This window comes from Myxocyprinus asiaticus, chromosome 2 (assembly GCF_019703515.2).
Source record: "Myxocyprinus asiaticus isolate MX2 ecotype Aquarium Trade chromosome 2, UBuf_Myxa_2, whole genome shotgun sequence".
In the NCBI taxonomy this organism is placed as follows: Eukaryota; Metazoa; Chordata; class Actinopteri; order Cypriniformes; family Catostomidae; genus Myxocyprinus; species Myxocyprinus asiaticus.
This window is the reverse complement of record NC_059345.1, coordinates 24,822,198-24,840,058: the sequence shown is the minus strand read 5'-3', so window position 1 is coordinate 24,840,058 and position 17,861 is coordinate 24,822,198. Positions and strand designations below refer to the sequence as shown.

The 17,861-nt window shown below is 37.7% G+C and overlaps 2 protein-coding genes across 2 annotated transcripts; one reads left to right on the top strand and one right to left on the bottom strand.

Annotated features, from left to right (window-relative positions):
- Positions 1 to 296: 296 nt before the first annotated feature.
- On the bottom strand, positions 297 to 9,892 carry LOC127414830 (rab9 effector protein with kelch motifs-like). The gene is made up of 12 exons (XM_051653169.1): positions 9,696 to 9,892; positions 9,259 to 9,420; positions 9,108 to 9,180; positions 7,156 to 7,408; positions 6,910 to 7,041; positions 6,632 to 6,819; positions 6,204 to 6,400; positions 5,956 to 6,047; positions 5,192 to 5,246; positions 4,875 to 4,972; positions 4,615 to 4,709; positions 297 to 898 (listed from the first exon to the last, which is right to left on the bottom strand). Exons 1-12 carry the CDS (start codon positions 9,755 to 9,757, stop codon positions 764 to 766), a joined length of 1,542 nt encoding a protein of 513 aa, XP_051509129.1. The 5' UTR covers positions 9,758 to 9,892; the 3' UTR covers positions 297 to 763.
- A 2,840-nt stretch (positions 9,893 to 12,732) lies between these two features.
- adad2 (adenosine deaminase domain containing 2) lies at positions 12,733 to 17,720 on the top strand. The gene is given in 9 exon segments (XM_051655479.1): positions 12,733 to 13,285; positions 13,484 to 13,612; positions 15,179 to 15,329; positions 16,036 to 16,203; positions 16,322 to 16,325; positions 16,409 to 16,529; positions 16,719 to 16,950; positions 17,120 to 17,167; positions 17,486 to 17,720. Coding segments are annotated over 8 exon segments (1,362 nt in total). The 3' UTR covers positions 17,124 to 17,167; positions 17,486 to 17,720.
- Positions 17,721 to 17,861: the final 141 nt, after the last annotated feature.

Here is a 17,861-nt window from a genome sequence, read left to right as displayed (position 1 = left end):
TACCGGAACAAGCGCGAGGCAACATGGCCGATCTCCGGAGCGCGCAGAACGGGGAGGGGCGGCGAATCTGTGCCCGGAACCACGCGGAATCAGCCTTCACATACACACTGCGGTAATCGTTGCTGTGAACTCAATACGTCGGGTTACATGAAGTGGTCGTTGTAACCGTGATTTTTTTTTTTTTTACATCTTGGAACCTCGACGCTGAGGCGCACACACACGAAACACTATGAATCATCTTCATGATAAATTAAATTGTAAAGTTTGCAATTAACTGATGAGGCACTTCAGTCATTCAAGAAATATTTAATTTTCAACAGCTTCCCTGATACAGTATTTACAGCTAAAATCATAACATTTAAATTGACATACAAAATGTAAAAATAAAAACCTTACTCTAATTTGGGACAAGTACACTTTTCATAGATCAAATATGAATCCCTTATATGTGTAAATACAAACATCTCAGAGTTTGGGGTTTAATAAGCTGCCTGGGTCTTTTACTATAAGACACATCCTACTCTCAATGGTCTATAATATTGGGCGTACTTCAGAAGTTAGTTGCACAACCATAATATGTGTGACATTCAATGTTTACGTGTAAACAAATGTTAATAAATGACGATATTGTTCAGTTATTTGCATAAAAGTCTGTGGTAATTTCAATTTAGCATCATCACACACAAAAAGCACAGCATAAAAGTAATGAAAAAAGGTGTGCCATCACAGGGCCTCCTGTATGTGAAACTGAATTCTGAAGTGTTTAGTCTTGTCTTAGCTCCTTCACCGGCATTATAATGAGGTCTGAGAAGAAGCTCCCTTCGTTGTCTCCTCCACCAAAAATCAGCATTGTCTGTGGGGAAGACTCTGAAAGCTCTTCCTGCTCATCTATAGTTCCCTTTAAAAAAAGATGAAAATAAGAGTTTAATGTAGTGTTGAAAAAAAGACTACCATACTGATGAACTAAAGTCACTTGATAAAAGGTTAAGAGGGGACATAGCACAGTTTTTATTTTACTTTTCTTCCTGAGGACCACTTATGTTTGTCAAATTTTTTATTGCGACCAAAAATTTTGTTTTATAATTTAGTTTTTCATGATAATTGACTGTGACGAGGAGGGCGTGGCCAGGCTGTAAGGATGGACGCCAGGCGCTGAATTACCCCAATCAGCCAGGAGAGGGATAAAGGGGAGATGCCAGTTAGATAGAGATGCATGCACCTGAAGAACATTTGCATTCTGCATTGGGCCAGGAAGGCCAACAGTGTGGCAACATGCGGAGATGTGTGTGTGTGCGCGCCGGCGAGCGTGTGCTGAAAAGCAATTTTATGTTGTGTCCAAGTGAAAATGTGGGTAATAGAGCCCGACCGATATGGGATTTTTGAGACCGATACCGATTTTAGAGGGGGGGAAATTCACCGATTACCGATCTAGCTCATTTTTGAGCTGGAATGAAAACAGACCTTTTTTCTATGTGGATTGTGCTCCGATTTTACACCAATATGACTATGCAAAGGTACTCAGAATGCTGCTTTCTAAAATATTTTTATCAAAGAATATTTGACATTATTATACCTTGTCAACAAATTCTAGAAATGAACACTGAAAAAATAAAGAATAAATAAAAATACAATAAATAGCTTAAAACAATATCAGTACTGTATGTTCAGTATCAATCAGTTGCTGACCATTTAAATAAAGAATAAATAAAAATAAAATAAAATAGCTAAATAAACATCAGTATTACTATTTAGTACCACGGTACCATATCTGCGCATATCGGTATAATATCGGCTGACTGATATATTGGTCGGGCACTAGTGTGTAATTAAAGTCTTCTGTGAACTGTTCACCCGGCTCCCACTTCCTCCTCCGTATGGAAGGCAGAGAACTGCCACATTGACCCTTTGCTAAGTTCCACCCCCCAGTTACAATTGCTTGCTCTGACAAGCTTTGCAGAACTTACCATAGGAATTAATGGGTGAGGAGATTGCTGTGAACGGCGCAGTTTTTGGCAAAATATTCTCATAAACGGGAATAATAATAATCTTACGTGGGCTGGAATGAAGAGTGACATTTTAAAGCATATATATCTGATGTTTTTTTTCTAAAAGAAACGGTTAAAGTACACAATACTCTTCATAAACTGAAGACCGTGAATCAGAACAGAGGAAAATGACTATCAGTCACTTGAAAAGAGAAAAAAGTCATTTGATGGCGACACACACACCACAATATTAGTGCAAGTGAACAGAACTGTTTATAACAGAGTCATAACACACTAATTTACTATCGCCTTTAAGACCTGAATCAATACATACATTAATTTAACATTGTTATTAGATTTAATCCATAAAAAAAAAAAAAAAAAAAAAAGTACCTTGTGCCACTATCACAAATGATTTTTATTTTTTTAGATAATTTCTATAAAATTCCACTTAAAACTACACACAGACTACTCCCATAGGGACTCATTGAAAGAGAAAAAAAAAAAAAAAAAGAGCAAGCGCCTGTCAGAAAAATGGCGCAAGGTAACAGTTGCTAAGATAGGATTGGTCAGAAATGCTTTTAGGGCGGGGCATAACAAAGGGTCAACTATCTATCCTCTCTTACCATCAGAATTCAAACATTCTTTAAAATAAAGATTGTTATAAGTTTATTTATTTTTTGCTGTGCCTTTAAAGAAATGACTAAACTGTCATTTAGTTTTTAACTCCTCATTCTTCAATGACAGCCTCTTTACAAAGCCTGCATTAAACTGTGACAGCTTCACTAAACTAACCATGCTTAAAAGGAATAGTTCACCCAAAACTGAAAATTTGCTGAAAATGTACTCACCCTGAGGCCATCCAAGATGTATCTGAGTATCTTTCTTCATTAAAACAGAATTTAAGATTTTTAGTATTTCATTTCAGGCCTCCTCCTTTAAACAATGTTTGTGAATGTACTCAAACGATTGATTATTCTTAGAAACAAAACGATACTTATATACTTTTTAACTACAAATGTTCGCTTCCGCACACCTCTGTGATGTGCGCTCATGACAGGGATGACGTAAGCTCGTTGGTAAGGTCACGCGTCACGTGGAGTCAGGAAGCGTGTCATTGTTTACATTTTTTTATTATTATTTGGAAATTATTTTTTATCTTTTTTATATTGTTTTGAAATTGTTTGGACTGTTTTGGTTTGTGAACGGCGCTTGGTCTGTGCAAGTTTCTATTGTAAACAATGACGCGCTTCCTGACTCCTCCTCCACGTGACCTTACCAACGAGCTTACGTCATCCCTCTCATGAGCACACATCACAGAGATGTACGGAAACTAACATTTGTAGTTAAAAAGTATATAAGTATTGTTTTGTTTCTAAAAATAATCAATCATTTCCATTCAGAAGAACTTTATTTGTTGACTGGAGTCGTGTGGATTATTTTGATGCACCCTAAATATGCATTTTGGACTGTCAAAGTACATTCACTTGCATTGTTCAAAGGAGGAGGCCTGAAATTAAATCCTAAAAGTCTTTAATTCTGTTTTAATGAAGAAAGAAACTCAGATACATCTTGGATGGCCTGAAGGTGAGTAAATTATCAGCAAATTAAAATTTTTGGGTGAACTATTCCTTTAAATGTGCCTCTACAAACTGTTAAAATAAAACCAAACGTATCAGGGACCTTGTTAAAAATACACTTCCACCACTCATTTCAAATGTAGGGACTCATCAGAAGTACAGTACTGTGCAAACATCTTACATTAGATGTTTCACAAAAATAATGGGCTTAAGATGGTTATTTTACATCTTCTGCTTTAGTGTCAATAGGAAATATCAATTTTAGGTTTTTCAAAAACTCCTTATGCAAACAGAATAGAACAGAAGTAGTAAAAGGAGTCCTGCAACAGATGGTATGGCCCCCACAGAGCCCGGATATCAACATCAAGTCAGTCTGGATTTCATGGAGACAGAAGCAATTGAGAGCCTAAATACACAGTACTGTGGTAAGTTCTCCAAGATGAAATGGAACATCCTATCTGCCAACAACCTCGAAAAACTGTGTCCAGGTGTACCTAGGAGAATTTGTGCCGTTTTGAAGGCATAGGGTGATCACACCAAATATTGATTTCGTTTTTTTACGTTTAGTGGACTTTGTATGAAGTTAATTGAGAAATAGAAATTATGGCATTATTTTTGAAAGCATCCTCACTATACAACATTTTTCACAACTGCCTAAAACTTTTGTCCAGTACTGCATATGCAGAGGCGTAGGCATAGGTGTGACACACAGAAAGGAACAGCATATGGTTTGTCTGACTTTCCCACCTTTTACTCTTAGAATTAGTTCTTGTGGCATTTAGGAATAATAGTATACCTCACTGTAACTGGGTGGGCCAAGTTTCTGATCACATAATAGGCACTGATGATGTGTAAATTTCGGTTGTAATATGATGATTTCAGGTTGTTTCGTTTTTGCAGCTTGTTTAAATAAATGGTCTTATTCCCACATAGGAAGTTTTGATTTATAAAAGTTGATGCCCATAGTACAACAAACTTTTTTCCTCAAAAGATCAAAGAAAATTTGATCACTCATGATATGACCCTTTTAACGGTTTTATATGAAATACCTTTTTGCATGTGGTTGGCATCGTAATGATGGAATGTCCAGCTCGGGGTACCAAATTCAGCTGGGGCATCATCAGAGAAGACCAGCAACTAGTGCCTGAAATAAAATCAAACAAACAAATAAATTGCAGGGGAGTTCAGAAAACATAAGTCACAACTACTAAATCTAGAAATGTGAAAATACAGATATATCAGTAGTGCATGGAAGCTGAGAATTTGAGAAGTAATACAATTATATGCAGGACATTTTATTATGTCTTACCTGTGTTAAAGATGAATGTGTCACTCAGTGCGTTGTTCCCATTGTAGCCCCCATGGACTAGGAAACTGCAGTCTGACAGAACAGCACAGCCATGCCAGCTGTGATACAGTAAGGGTCAGAGGTCAAGCTCTCAGTGGGAAATTACAAACTCCAGGTTGATCATGATACGTACAAACTATTTTTACAAAAACAAATGCTTAAAATATACACAGTGTTAATGTTTAGTTTAATTTTGGGAACACATTTTTAAAGAACAGAACTATAAATTTTTCTATGATTACTGTAAGAGTAAAATGCCAACATCACATTTTAAGTACCTTCTGGGAGAAGGGGCTGTTCCACTCGCCTGCACAGCAGAAAACTCCATCAAGCCTGCATGTGATAATGTGATGTTTTAACTGAATAATCATATTTTAAAGAACACTTCAGTAATTAATGTGTGCAAATAGTATGAATCTCACAAGGCATTAGATATGCAGAAAACCTAGACAAGGCTATATAAAGTGTAGTGTAGTGTCTCGGGGAGAAAAAATGCAGAACAGTAGAAAAATTACACTCCTCTTCACTATAAGACATACATATGGTAGACATTGTATCAAGCAACAGCACTGAAGTGACTCAGATGAGTGTGTTTCAAATAACCATTACATGTTAGTACTAGTACACAGAACTTGATGTCACCATATAGTGAGAAACCAACTCGAAGTAGAATCAAATAAGGAGGTAACACTTAAGGTTGTATTTAACATTAGTTAACTACATTGGTTAACATGAACTAACAGTGAACAATACTGTCACAGCATTTATTAACCTTTGTTAATGTTAACTGCAACATATACTAATACATTTTTAAAATGAAAAGTTGTATTTGTTAACATCAGTTAATGCATTGTGAACCTACAATCAACAATTGCATTTTCATAAATTAACATTAACCAAGATTAATAAATACTGTTAAAAATTACAGTTTATTGTTAGCTCATGAAACCTAATGCATTTACTAATGTTAACAAATACAACCTTATTGTAAAGTGTTACCAATAAAGAAAACTTGAAGATTAATGATTGTTGCAGTGTTTACCAAGGTCTAGCATGAACATATCATTGAAGCAGACAGGGGTGTCCCAACCTCCAAACATAAAAATTCTTCCTTGCATCACACATGCTGAGTGCCTGCACAAAAGAATCAAATACAATACTTCTAACACGTATGGCAGAAAATGGGTTTATTATAATCAATCATACTACCTGACATTTAATGCATACCAAAATGTTACTAATGCTAAATGAGCTTGCACTGCTTTGATTTCAAAAGGCTGATTGCCCTACCCAGAGCGTGGAGCAGGCTTTTCACCATTGACAATGGGTTGATACCAGATGGCCATTTCAGGGTTAAAGATGTAGATGGAGTCACTGCAGCCGTCTGGCTCTGGATGGGGGCGAGGAAACACTCCCCCAAACACAAAGAGTTCTCCACGAAACATATTGCAGCTGTGATAGGCCAGCGGAGGCACCTTACCCTGTGCCTAAAGTTAAATGAAAACCAAGAGATGCATTTCAGTGTAAATTCTCAGCCCATGGACTGATGAGACTAACATATGGACTGTAAAGTGAAGTCTGTTTGATGTCTGTAGTGCATAGAAAACCAAATATTATGTGTCTAGTCATATGCCACAATTATTCAATATTAGTCTGCTAGGATATTGAAAAGAACTGATAGGTGTTTTTGTTAAGCTTTGAATAAACTTCAAACTAACCTCCACTAAAGTCCAGCGCCAGCTTTGTGTATCTAGGATGTGAACATCATTAAACCACTTCTTGTGCTTTGAGCCACCAAACACAAAAATACGCTTAGATTCTGGATCATAGGTTGCTGTGTGCCCAATGCGGGCCTCAGGGGTGGGTCCTTCTGCCAGGGTTTCTGCAGGTACCCAGGACAGATCCTCTAAAGAACATTAAGAGCATAATTATGTCTACCCAGAGACTGCAGTTCAGTAAAGAATTACAAAAGGATCAGAATGTGAAAGGTGTCTACCCATGCAAAGTTTCCAGATGGGATCTTTGCAGAACTGCATTTTGGCGCCTTGACCTCCGATCAAAATGGCTGTCTGAGGATCAATGGGACAGACAGCCTGACCCCAGCGGCCTGATGGCTTGCCTAATGGCGCTGTCAAAGACACCGGTTTAAACATTCAATAAATACGTTAACATCCTCTTCAATGGCAACCACATACACATTTGATCCTAACTCGATCTCCAAGTTATGACAATATTCACTCACCAGCCTGTGAAGAAGTTTTGGCCTGCTTGCCTTTAACTTTATGGCTCTGAGATGCGGAGGCCACTGTTTGCTCATCTTTTGGAGAGAACAGATGTGTTTGTCCTCCACGGGGATTGTTCTTGCTCTGTCTGTGAGGTGTTGTTTTTTCTGCAGCATTAGGGAAAATGTTTTCCTTTCCTCTACCTTCGTCTTCCTCCTCTCCCTGTGACCTCTTCCTCTTGCCCGGGAGTGTTAACGGGATTGTGAGGTTGGACTAGAAAGAATTAATTGATAGAAAACACTGCTGGTAAGCACAGGCAAACACAACTTTGAGTGAGTCCAACTCAAGCCAGCCAAAATGGGTAAAACAGGCTCATCTCACATCTGGAGTGCATTCCACCTGTGACAGAGTCAGCAATGGATCCAACAAATCACAAGTGCCCTTAGGGGAAAACGGATCATCCTTAAGTTTGTTGTTTTGATCATTTACACAACAGTCAATGAGCCAGAGCTTAAATATATTGGCTTGACAAAGCCAAAAACAGTCTGGTTCCGGAAGTAAAAATCCATTCATTTTTTCTATAGACGAATTGATTTTGAACAATAACTTTAAAGACAGACCTATCTTGAGCTCCGAGGTTGTTCATCGATGGTATATGCATCCGTTGAAGCCATCAGTATGCATTATTTCAACTTCATTGTTTAAAAATTGTTTGATAGCGGAATTCATGGTAAACAATTACATTACCCATGGTCCAGCAGAGAAAGCTTCACCAATCAGAGAACAGCAGAAAACATAGCCCACGAAACATACCCAGGAGTGACCGCCTACTCCAATGATACACTGTGAATGATGCAACTAAGTCGGTGTCCCTTCACTCTTAAACTACTTATATATTTGTTAATATCAGAATATTTTGAAATAAACTTAAAATATAATGTTTATACTTATAATCAAGAACCTAAAATCAATAGTTTTATATATTTCCAGCATTTTTTTTTATTCAATTACATCATTCGCAATGCTTCATGGGATTGTAATTTGTGCCCTCATCAAAGAGGGTAAGTACTCAGTCTTGTACCTTTGTCTTTTTGTCCGATTTTCAAATACCTTTTGCCTCAAAACACATTTTGTAATGTTGTGATTCACCTCGGAACTGGCTGGTTAGGGTCATGTCTTACAACACTTTTATGGAGGATTTTATGAAAAGCCTATGCAAAAAATGAATGGGAAAAATACTTCTGGAACACTAACGGCTGAAATAGTGGGCAGGCACTGTTGCGTGCTATTCTACAAACTGTTTAGGGTTTTATCAACATCGCTAAATAAAATTGCTGACTCCTATAGCTTTCAAGTCATATACACCAAACTCGGCACAAACCTTCAGACTGTTCTGAAATAGTGTGCCATGTCTTTTCTAACGGATCAGTCTTACAGTTTTTGTCCAGTGGACAATCAAAAATCTGAAAAATTCCTTAGACTTAGATTGACGGAATGTTCAAGTGGGCCAACGGAATGCCTGTTAATTCAAACACCTACTTTAAAAAAACAACAACAACAACAAAAAAAACAAACGTTAACAAATCCCCAAATGGCATTTAAAATGCTTTTAGTGTGTGTCTGTCTCTCTTTCTGTCTAACAGTTTATCTGACTATCAATGGGAGTATTTACATCTGGTCACTTCATACGTTTTTACTGAAAAACACCCAACCCGGTTTGAAAACGGCCACTGATTAAGAGCCCATTTTTGTTCTGCAGAGACACAAGTCTCATAAAAATGCATGAAGTGACCAAGTGTAAATACCCCCTATGTGAAAGTCTATATAACTCTCTATCATGATATCCATTTCTCTTACTGTAATGTCTATATCATCATCAAATTTAAAACTAGATTCAGACAAGGCTGTCACACCAACATCAAAGTTTGTTTTATTTATTAATATATAATTAATATTATTCTGTATCTCTTACCCCACTGAGTTTGACAGTTAAGGTTGCTCCATTGGACCAGACACCATCCTCAAAGGCTTCCCATGACAGACATCTGAATGTAAGAGGCAACATTAGTAAAAGGTGCAAACTTCACAACAAACTCATACTAGATTTAAAGCAGTAAACTCACTTATTAAATGGTGTTAGTTTTCCCATATTAATGGGGATGTTCCTCTCATCAGCAAGTTCCACTGAAACAGACTCTCTATTTCCCCAGTCCCCTCTGCTGAAGAGAACAATCTGCTGGACACAAGGCTGGATCTCAACTGACCTCTGCCACCCATCTCGCCAGCTGTGCGAGAGAAATGATTATGAATATAATCCTCTCACATAAAGCGCACAAGTGAACGTTGGAAAGCTTAAGTCTAGCAGTGCACGGTCTACATTTGAATGACTCCAAAACGCGGCATTTAAAAGTACGATTATAACGGTTTGATTATATCCATGACGCTGCTCGAATCGTTTTAAGCATGTGCAAAACATCTTGACCAAAGAAACTTTAAAATAATCGAAAACAATCATGAAAACATTACATTTGCACTCTTTGTTTATCTCAGTAACCATTACCTCAATATATGTCGTGGTGGCTCATCTACTCCAACTATCGCATAAACGCCAAAGTCCTCCATTTTAACGCTTTTAAGCGTTAACGCTCCAACAGACCAGGTGCAAGAACGTAAATTTCCCGTGTAAACTACTTAACTTCAACAGGAACAAGTTTAGCTCCCGCCAATGTGTTGCACAATAAATATAAAACTCGCGCCATCTGTACTACATTAGACTCGTAAAGCTCAGTGATTGGATGAGTGGGAGGAGACAAAGTACAGTCGACCAATCAGGTAAAAGAAGGGAAACCGCTTCCTGTTGTTAAAAAAGTTGATTGACAAGAAGAGTCGACCAATGGATGAATGACTTCATAACAGGCGGGATGCCCACAGGACCATTGTTGTGATGGTACAGGAAGTAGGGTTTCTGTTTTTATATAAATTGAACACATTTACAATAAGTAAAATATATTTAATGCACTTATTCCGATGATCTGACTCAATTATTTCAGTGAACTAAAGCAAATATTGACAGGTGTTATGCAAAGCCACACATTTACGAAATTGTTTTTACTGTATCTCATAATGCCTTTCTATGTTAAGATGTACAGGTGTCATTATGGTAATATTTGGTTGGCTCTTAAAAGGTTAGGAGACTATGCAGGTAATTTCACCCAACAAAAATAAGGTGAGACCACAGAAGTGTTTCATTTAGTCCTCAGTATCTCAATGGTTTACTTCATTGCTGTGATTATCAAGTTTCAATAAGAAAAAAAAAAGACTGTCATTGCTTAATGAATTTCATATATCTTTGTGACGCCCTTTTATTTATATATGTTTTTATTTATTATTTATTTATTTTATTCATATTGTTTGTGTTGAATGTATGTGGATATGACATAAAATTGTGTTGTAATGTTGTGAATGATCAATAAAAGGCATTAAAAACGCTTAAAATTGGTAATTTATTAATATTTTCATTTAGATTACCCCTAATGTATAAATACTGTATTGCATTCATGTTTTTGTTGCATGTAATATGCTGGTGTTCAAATAATGAAATAATATTAAATTAAATGCATAATTCAAAACACTGCTTTCTAGTGACATCTGCTGGTGAAGTGTATGTGATTGCAACGGGAGGATTTATTTATTTTGATAAGAATGTGTTTATAGGTTTTAGGTTTTGATGTAATTAAGGAATATTCTGGGTTCAATACAAGTTAAGTTCAATCTACAGCATTTGTGGCATAATGTTGATTACTACGAATATTTATTTCGACTCGTCCGTCATTTTCTTAAAAAAAAAAAAAAAAAAAAAAAAAGCAAAAATCAGTGTTACCGTGAGGCACATATAATGGAAGTGAAGGGGGCAAATACTCACTGTTTCAAAATTATAGACACAAAATGTAAACAATATGCGTATTAACATGATTTTAGTATGATATAATCAGGTACTAACCCTTTCTGTGTAAAGTTTAGTCAATTTTACAACTTCATTGCCATGACGATGTAGTGTCAACAAACCATAAAAAAAGACTGTAAAAAGGACGGTTTAAACAACTTTACAGCTCAAATAATACACAAGTTTTACAGAAGAATTAATGTAAGTGCTTTTATAAAATTATAAGCTTCACATTTCTGTCTTTTAACACTCCAAATATTGGCCCCATTCACTTCCATTGTAAGTGCCTCACTGTAACCTCGATGTTTTCTTCTTCTTCTTCTTCTTCTTTTTTTTTTTTTTTTTTTTTTTTTTAAGAAAAGGACAGACGAGTCAAATTATTTTTTGTGGTAAACAACAATATTACGCAAATGCTTTTGATGGAGCTTAACTTCTATTGAATCCGGAATATTCATTATTTTTTTTTAAAAATTCCGCAAAGCGGTATGAAAGGAGAAAGGATGTTCATTACTATGCAACTGTAATTTTACAGTTATGATTTAAAATAATAAAATAATAATAAATAATAAAAATAATAAATAAAAATAATAATAAAAAGTTTATGTTATAACACACGCGCTACAACCAAACCTTTTTATTTTCAAAAACTTGGAGACATGTCACATGTTACGCTTTCGAATGAAGGCAGGTGCTTTCTAGCAAGTAAGTCCACTGTCGGCCATTTTTGGAACGCTCTCGGGAGACTATTTCTAGTCATGCCAGTGCTGCTCCTATCTACCTGAATGGGAAAAGACCGAAATCTCCTAAAAAGTCGGTCAAGATTACGATAAAAGGACATATTTCAAATCAGCAATAAAATCAGACAACACTGTTATCATAAATTGTGCTTATTTACCCCAGATTATGCAAAAAAAAAAAAAAAAAAAAAAAAAAAAAATCGGCTTCTATAGCTAATGCGCATGCGCGTTGTTGAGTTCACTGACAGGCGATGTCTGTATCTAAAAGGTGATTGGCTCTTTCTCCAATAAGGCGGGACTTCCTTTCTGCATCCGTTGACCGTTGGCTGCCATTGGGCGTTCCAATTTCTTCCATTCATTTTAATAGAAGTGGCTCATCTCTGCTACACATTCTCTTCGGAGGTGTCGTAAGGTTCCGCCCATCACGAGAGCGGTTTAACCGCGTGTTTCAATTAGTTGAAGGTTATGGACCTTGCTTGAAGGAAAATGCTGACAAATTATTGGTTGTGCTAATAATAAACCAGGTATAGTTAAACAGTGTGCAAACAGCCAATGCTCTTTCAACAAACGATATGTAGTGCTGTATGCAATTAAATAAATTCAGGCTTAGTACTCTTTATGTCGTTATTAGCTAGCTAATTAAGTGTTAGTTTCTTATAACATGAATTATACATCTGCTCTTGTTAATCCTTTTCTATTAATGTCATTTATTAGTTGTATCCCGTTGTATCACGCTGAAATTAAAGAGTCTAAATTTGCTATGCCTGAGATACACCTGTCATGTAGGGTGGCATGCAAGAATTGTTACAGGCCATTGTGATTGTTTGCTGTGTATTAATGTGATCAGAATGAGACCTGCTTCCTGCAGTGTATCATTCAGCCCAGATTAAATAGCTGACATTTTACATGAAATCACAATGGCAGAAAACAGTGGCAGTGCCGAGCAGAAATGTCTTCCACTAATGGCTGCCACCCTAATGATGCGCTTCGCTTCTGAGCGGGAGCCCACCTTTGGCATCCACAGGGCCAGTATCTGGCCTTGGACCCCTGAAAGTCAGTTTGTCAATTATCCGTGTACTGGAGCAGAGAGTCACTCCACCAGCCTCAGACCTCTCCTCCCTGACCCTCAGTTTGAAGAATCTCCATGTTCTGGCGCTGAGAGTAACTCCACCAGCCACAGGCCTCGCTCCCCTGGCAGTCAGTGTGAAGATTCTCAGTGTACTGGGGTGGAGAGTCACTCCACCAGCCCAGACCTTTGTGACTTCACTGATGTAGAGGAACCTTCTGTTGTAGGCCACCAGACCCCAGATGTCCTACCTTTGGAGCCTCCTCCCCAAGTGGAGGACCTGGGCTCTGACACCGAGTCCCCTTCTGTATGGAGTCTGGGTAGTATAAAGGGAGGTGACAGCACTCAAGAAGTACTGGAGAACACTCCGGATGGCTCTGTTAAGAGGAATCAGAGGACTTGAGGTATACTGACTGGAGTTTCTGACCATTTTGCATTATGCGTGGTTATAAAAATGTTCAAAACTTCAGCTGTTTTTCCTCTTTTGAAAACTTGTATTCCTATTTTTAGGTTTCCTGTTTTTGTTAACTCTGTGAGCAACACTTCAGGCTCTCATTTTTGTTAAAGTGCTGTTGTCTCAGACTCTTGCTTTACGCTTACAGTGAGGTTCACAAACTGGCACAAACATCGCGTAACAGCCGTGTGTACTGAACAGTTTAACAAGCTGCTCAGGGAATGCCCACAGTACCACAGCACGAAGAGCTGCTCCGCTTCTTTTGTACTGGAGAGAGGTGAGTGTGAGATCCACTGCATTATCTAACATCCTTAATCCTTGTGCCAGGGTTGGACAAAATTCATAATTTAAAAATGGTCTCGCTTCAATTTATGAGTTGGAATTTGAATCGGAATGACAGAAAGAGAAATTCACTCAATTACTGAATTGAAATTTAAAGAAAATAACATTCACATAACAGTTGAATGTCATTAGCACAATACAAGTTTAATTTTGACTGGCTCTGCCTGTTTATTCTGATATGTATTTCTGCAAACTAATATTTCTCTCTACTATATTCAGTACTGTCTTAAATTTAGCCAAACAGCACCACAATATGTCCACCACATTGATTTTAGATAACTTTAAAAAGTAGTTATTGATATTAATATTTATGTGTATAACAATGCTGTCAGTCAGAGCCACTTGAGTTGCTCAGTTGGAGAACACTTAGAGTGGTACTTGTCCAACGCATTATTAAAACCTGGAAGGATAGTGGTGAACCGTCAGCTTCGTGCAAGAAATGTGGTCAGAAAAAATCTTGAATGATAGTGATTGGAGATCACTATAATGCTTGGTGAAGTCGTATCGTAAAATATCGACAGTAGAACTCATGGCTATGTTTAATAGTGAAAGTAAGAGCATTTTCACACGCACAATGCGACGAGAACTTACAGGATTGGGACTAAACAGCTGTGTGGCCACAAGAAAGCCACTTGTTAGTGAGGCTACTCTGAAAAAAATCTTCAGTTTCTAGGGAGCAAAAAGATTGAACTGTGGAGCAATGGAAAAATGTCATGTAGTCTGACAAGTCCAGAATTAACCTATTCCAAAGCGATGGGCGCATCAAGGTAAGAAGGGAAGTGAATGAAGCGATGCACCCGTCATGCAGAGTGCCTACTGTACAAGCCTCTGGAGGCAGTGTTATGATCTGGGGTTGTTTCAATTGGTCAGGTCTAGGCTCAGCAATGTCATGCGGCAATAAAATGAAGTCAGCTGACAACTTGAATATACTGAATGACCAGGTTATCCCATCAATGGATTTTTTTTCTTCCCTGACAGCACGGGCATATTCTAGGACAACAATGGCAAGATTCATCAGGCTCAAATTGTGAAAGAATGGTGCAGGGAGCATGAGGAATCATTTTCATACATTAATTGGCCACCACAGAGTCCTGACCTTAACCCCATTGAAAGTCTTTGGGATGTGCTGGAGAAGACTTTACGGAGTGGTTCGACTCTCTGTCGTCAGTACAAAAACTCTGCCAAAAATGAATACAACTCTGGACAGAAATAAATGTTTTGACATTGCATAAGGTTGTCAAAACAATGCCATGACGAATGCGTGCCATAATCAAAGCTAAAGGAGGTCTAACAAAATATTAGAGTATTCGATTTTTTTTTTTTTTTTTTGTCTAGGCAGTGTATTTACCATATTAATCTAATGAAGAATTATTACTTTAAACATTTATTAGAAACATTGTGCTCTTTTCAATTTATTTATTTGTTTGTGATGTACTCTTTTCTTTTTTTTTGGAGCAGTTATTATTGCTGGTTGAAAGGTAATTGTGAGTGTGTGTATCAGAGGTGTGTGACACAGGTGGGCAGTGCTGTGAGCAGTATGAAATGGTAGCTCTGTGATCAGGTCAGAGCTGCTGTAGTGGTTGGCTTTCTTACACAGGCTCCCTTGTCCACGACTGCCACGCCATTGTCATCGCACACAGTGCCCTCAAAAGGTGCAGAGAACGATAGTTATTTTAAATGCTATTACTTCCATAGACACTGGTTTCTCTGTACACATTTACACATTTTTGACCCATCAAGAGTATATAAGTATTTTCTACTAACTGCAATAACTGCAGAAAATGCATATAAATAGGCTTTCTTAAAGGTAGGCTCATCATTAAAAAAGCTGTACACCTTAAAAAATGAACTCATATAAGACGAATACTCCAGTCATATCAGTTACTATATAAAAGCTGTTTTATTCTACATGGAGAGGTTCTCCTCATGGGGGCTACCATGTTAGAATCACATGACCAGCTGAATACTGCTAGCTTAATCTCAGTAACCGCCCTATTATTGGACACTCTCATTCATGTATTAAATTCATAATGGCTGACTGTAAATAGTAAAGTTCTACAATGGCATCAATAACTGTAAAATTTTGCATTTGAAAGACGCTGCATTCAGGCCCCTAGGTGTTAGTGTAAGTCCAAGATGACATGCATAAAAAATTACTGAGTGCACCTTTAAAGAATGCTGTTTCTTTTATTATGTATGTAGAATATGCATGCAGGTATGGCAGGCATTTGCAAACATGTATTAAGTATATGTCAGTTTGAAAGTTATGATATAAAATATGTTCACATCTTTGCTCAGAATAGAGTTTTAAGCTGAATAAAGTGAAATGTTTGTCTGTTTTCCTACTTGGTGACACAGGTACATGTACAAGCAGCTTCTGCTGTTGTACAGTTCTAGTCCAGAGCAGAAGCAGCGTTCCATCCTAGAAAGTGTTCCATCCGAACGACTGCTTCAGCTCAAACCACGCATTTACCTTCACCTGTACACTAACAAAACACACAAAGGAGCAGCTCAGTGCATACTTTTGTAAGTATATTTGAGTTTGCCACCTTGTTTATTGTCTACTGTGTATAATTGTGTATACTGTCTTTTGTTTAATGTTAATGAGTAAATTAGCTCTCTGCATCTCTATTTTCTTTCACAGAAAGGCAGTGCTTTCTCCACTCTGAAACTGCAGTGCCATGCTAAAGGCTCTCTCATTTCCGCTGCCTTCCTGCTTCCCAGTGTTTAGGGCACTCGCATCTGTTGCATGTCCGAAAGTGCCAAACTCACCCGTTGGACTGTTACTGGAGTGCAGGGGGCGCTACTTAGACATTTTATAAGCCCAGCCTACATTACCAGTATTGTACTCGGTAAAGTATGCACATTGGCAGTTGACCACGTTCCAGATGTCTTCAATGTGTAATTGATTACTCGTACACACTAAATTGCCACTTTTATAAACAATAATGTGTTTCGTATTTGTGGGGGATGAATTCAGTCATTTATAAATCCTCACAGCCAACAGAATGGCTGTACTAATTTTCTTCCTTGTTACCTAGGTGATTCCAGGCACTGCTCAAAGAAAGTGTCTGAAGTCATCAACAAGTGCCTGGGCACTGGCTGGAAAGATGCTCTGCCTCCTCCATTCAAACAAACTGCCATCTTCTTCCTGAGCGGAGAGAGGGTTGGGCCAGTCGAGAGCACGGACTACTGCAAAGACCTCAGTGTCAACTGGTGTTTGGGAGACAGTATTGAGATTATGGATAGCACCACTGGTTATGCGATCAACAAGTCAGTTGTACTATACAAACTATTAACTAATGACAATTGGTAGAGTAAGGATGGTGCTGTTTAAAAAGGTTATTTTGAGAGCATACTATAGAATCTCATTTTATACAGATGTTTATTGGGGTGCTTATACAGTGTCACTTAATAATTAATAAACATGTTTTTTTTTTAGGTGATACAATACATGCTGCCGTGTGTATACTCCACTCAAATTTGACTGGTAATTTTTCAGTTTTCACCATTGTTTCTATTTCTGTCTCTCAGTTCTCCATTTGTAATTGGTCCTGGATGCTCTAGCAGACTTTGTAAAAGAGCTCTGTACTACTGCTTCAGAAAAGTCTCAGCACTGGCAGGCCATCAAGATCTTTTGACATTCACCACATACCGCAGTGTTAAAGTGCACCAAAAAGCCACTTTTGCCTTCAATTTTTAGTTAATTGGTAAAATAAGAGGCTGTATGTACTGTATATTAATGCGTCCTATTGTGTGCACTGTAATCTGCTGTTGTATATGCTAATCTGTCCCTTTTTGCATCTAGATGGCTGCCCGCATGTATCAGGAGACCAAGACTTTTGTCAATCTGCAGTTTTTAGCCAACAACGCTGGACCTTGGAACTCCAAACACTTGGTAGATTGCTTTAGTTGCTAAATGAAAGGTTGAACAGCCCTTGAAATTCACTTAGGTTCCCAGCCATTTCAACTACAGCTTAAAGGGATATTTTCATTTTAGGGTGAACTTCTCTCATCATTTACTCACCCTCATGCCATCCCAGATGTGTATGACTTTCTTTCTTCTGCTGAACACAAACTTAGATTTTTAGAAGAATATCTCTGCTCTATAGGTCCTACAATGCAAGTGAATGGTGATCAGGCCTTTGAAGCTCAAAAGGAGATAAAGGCAGCATAAAAGTAAT

Bases quoted from the DNA above. Each gene is read 5' to 3' on its own strand.
- LOC127414830 (XM_051653169.1), bottom strand. From the start codon at position 9,757: ATGGAGGACTTTGGCGTTTATGCGATAGTTGGAGTAGATGAGCCACCA. The intron at 9,181-9,258 runs GTGAGTTTACTG...TCTTACATTCAG, and splicing joins AAACTAACACCATTTAATAA to ATGTCTGTCATGGGAAGCCT. The intron at 6,820-6,909 runs GTAGACACCTTT...AATGTTCTTTAG, and splicing joins CATCTGGAAACTTTGCATGG to AGGATCTGTCCTGGGTACCT.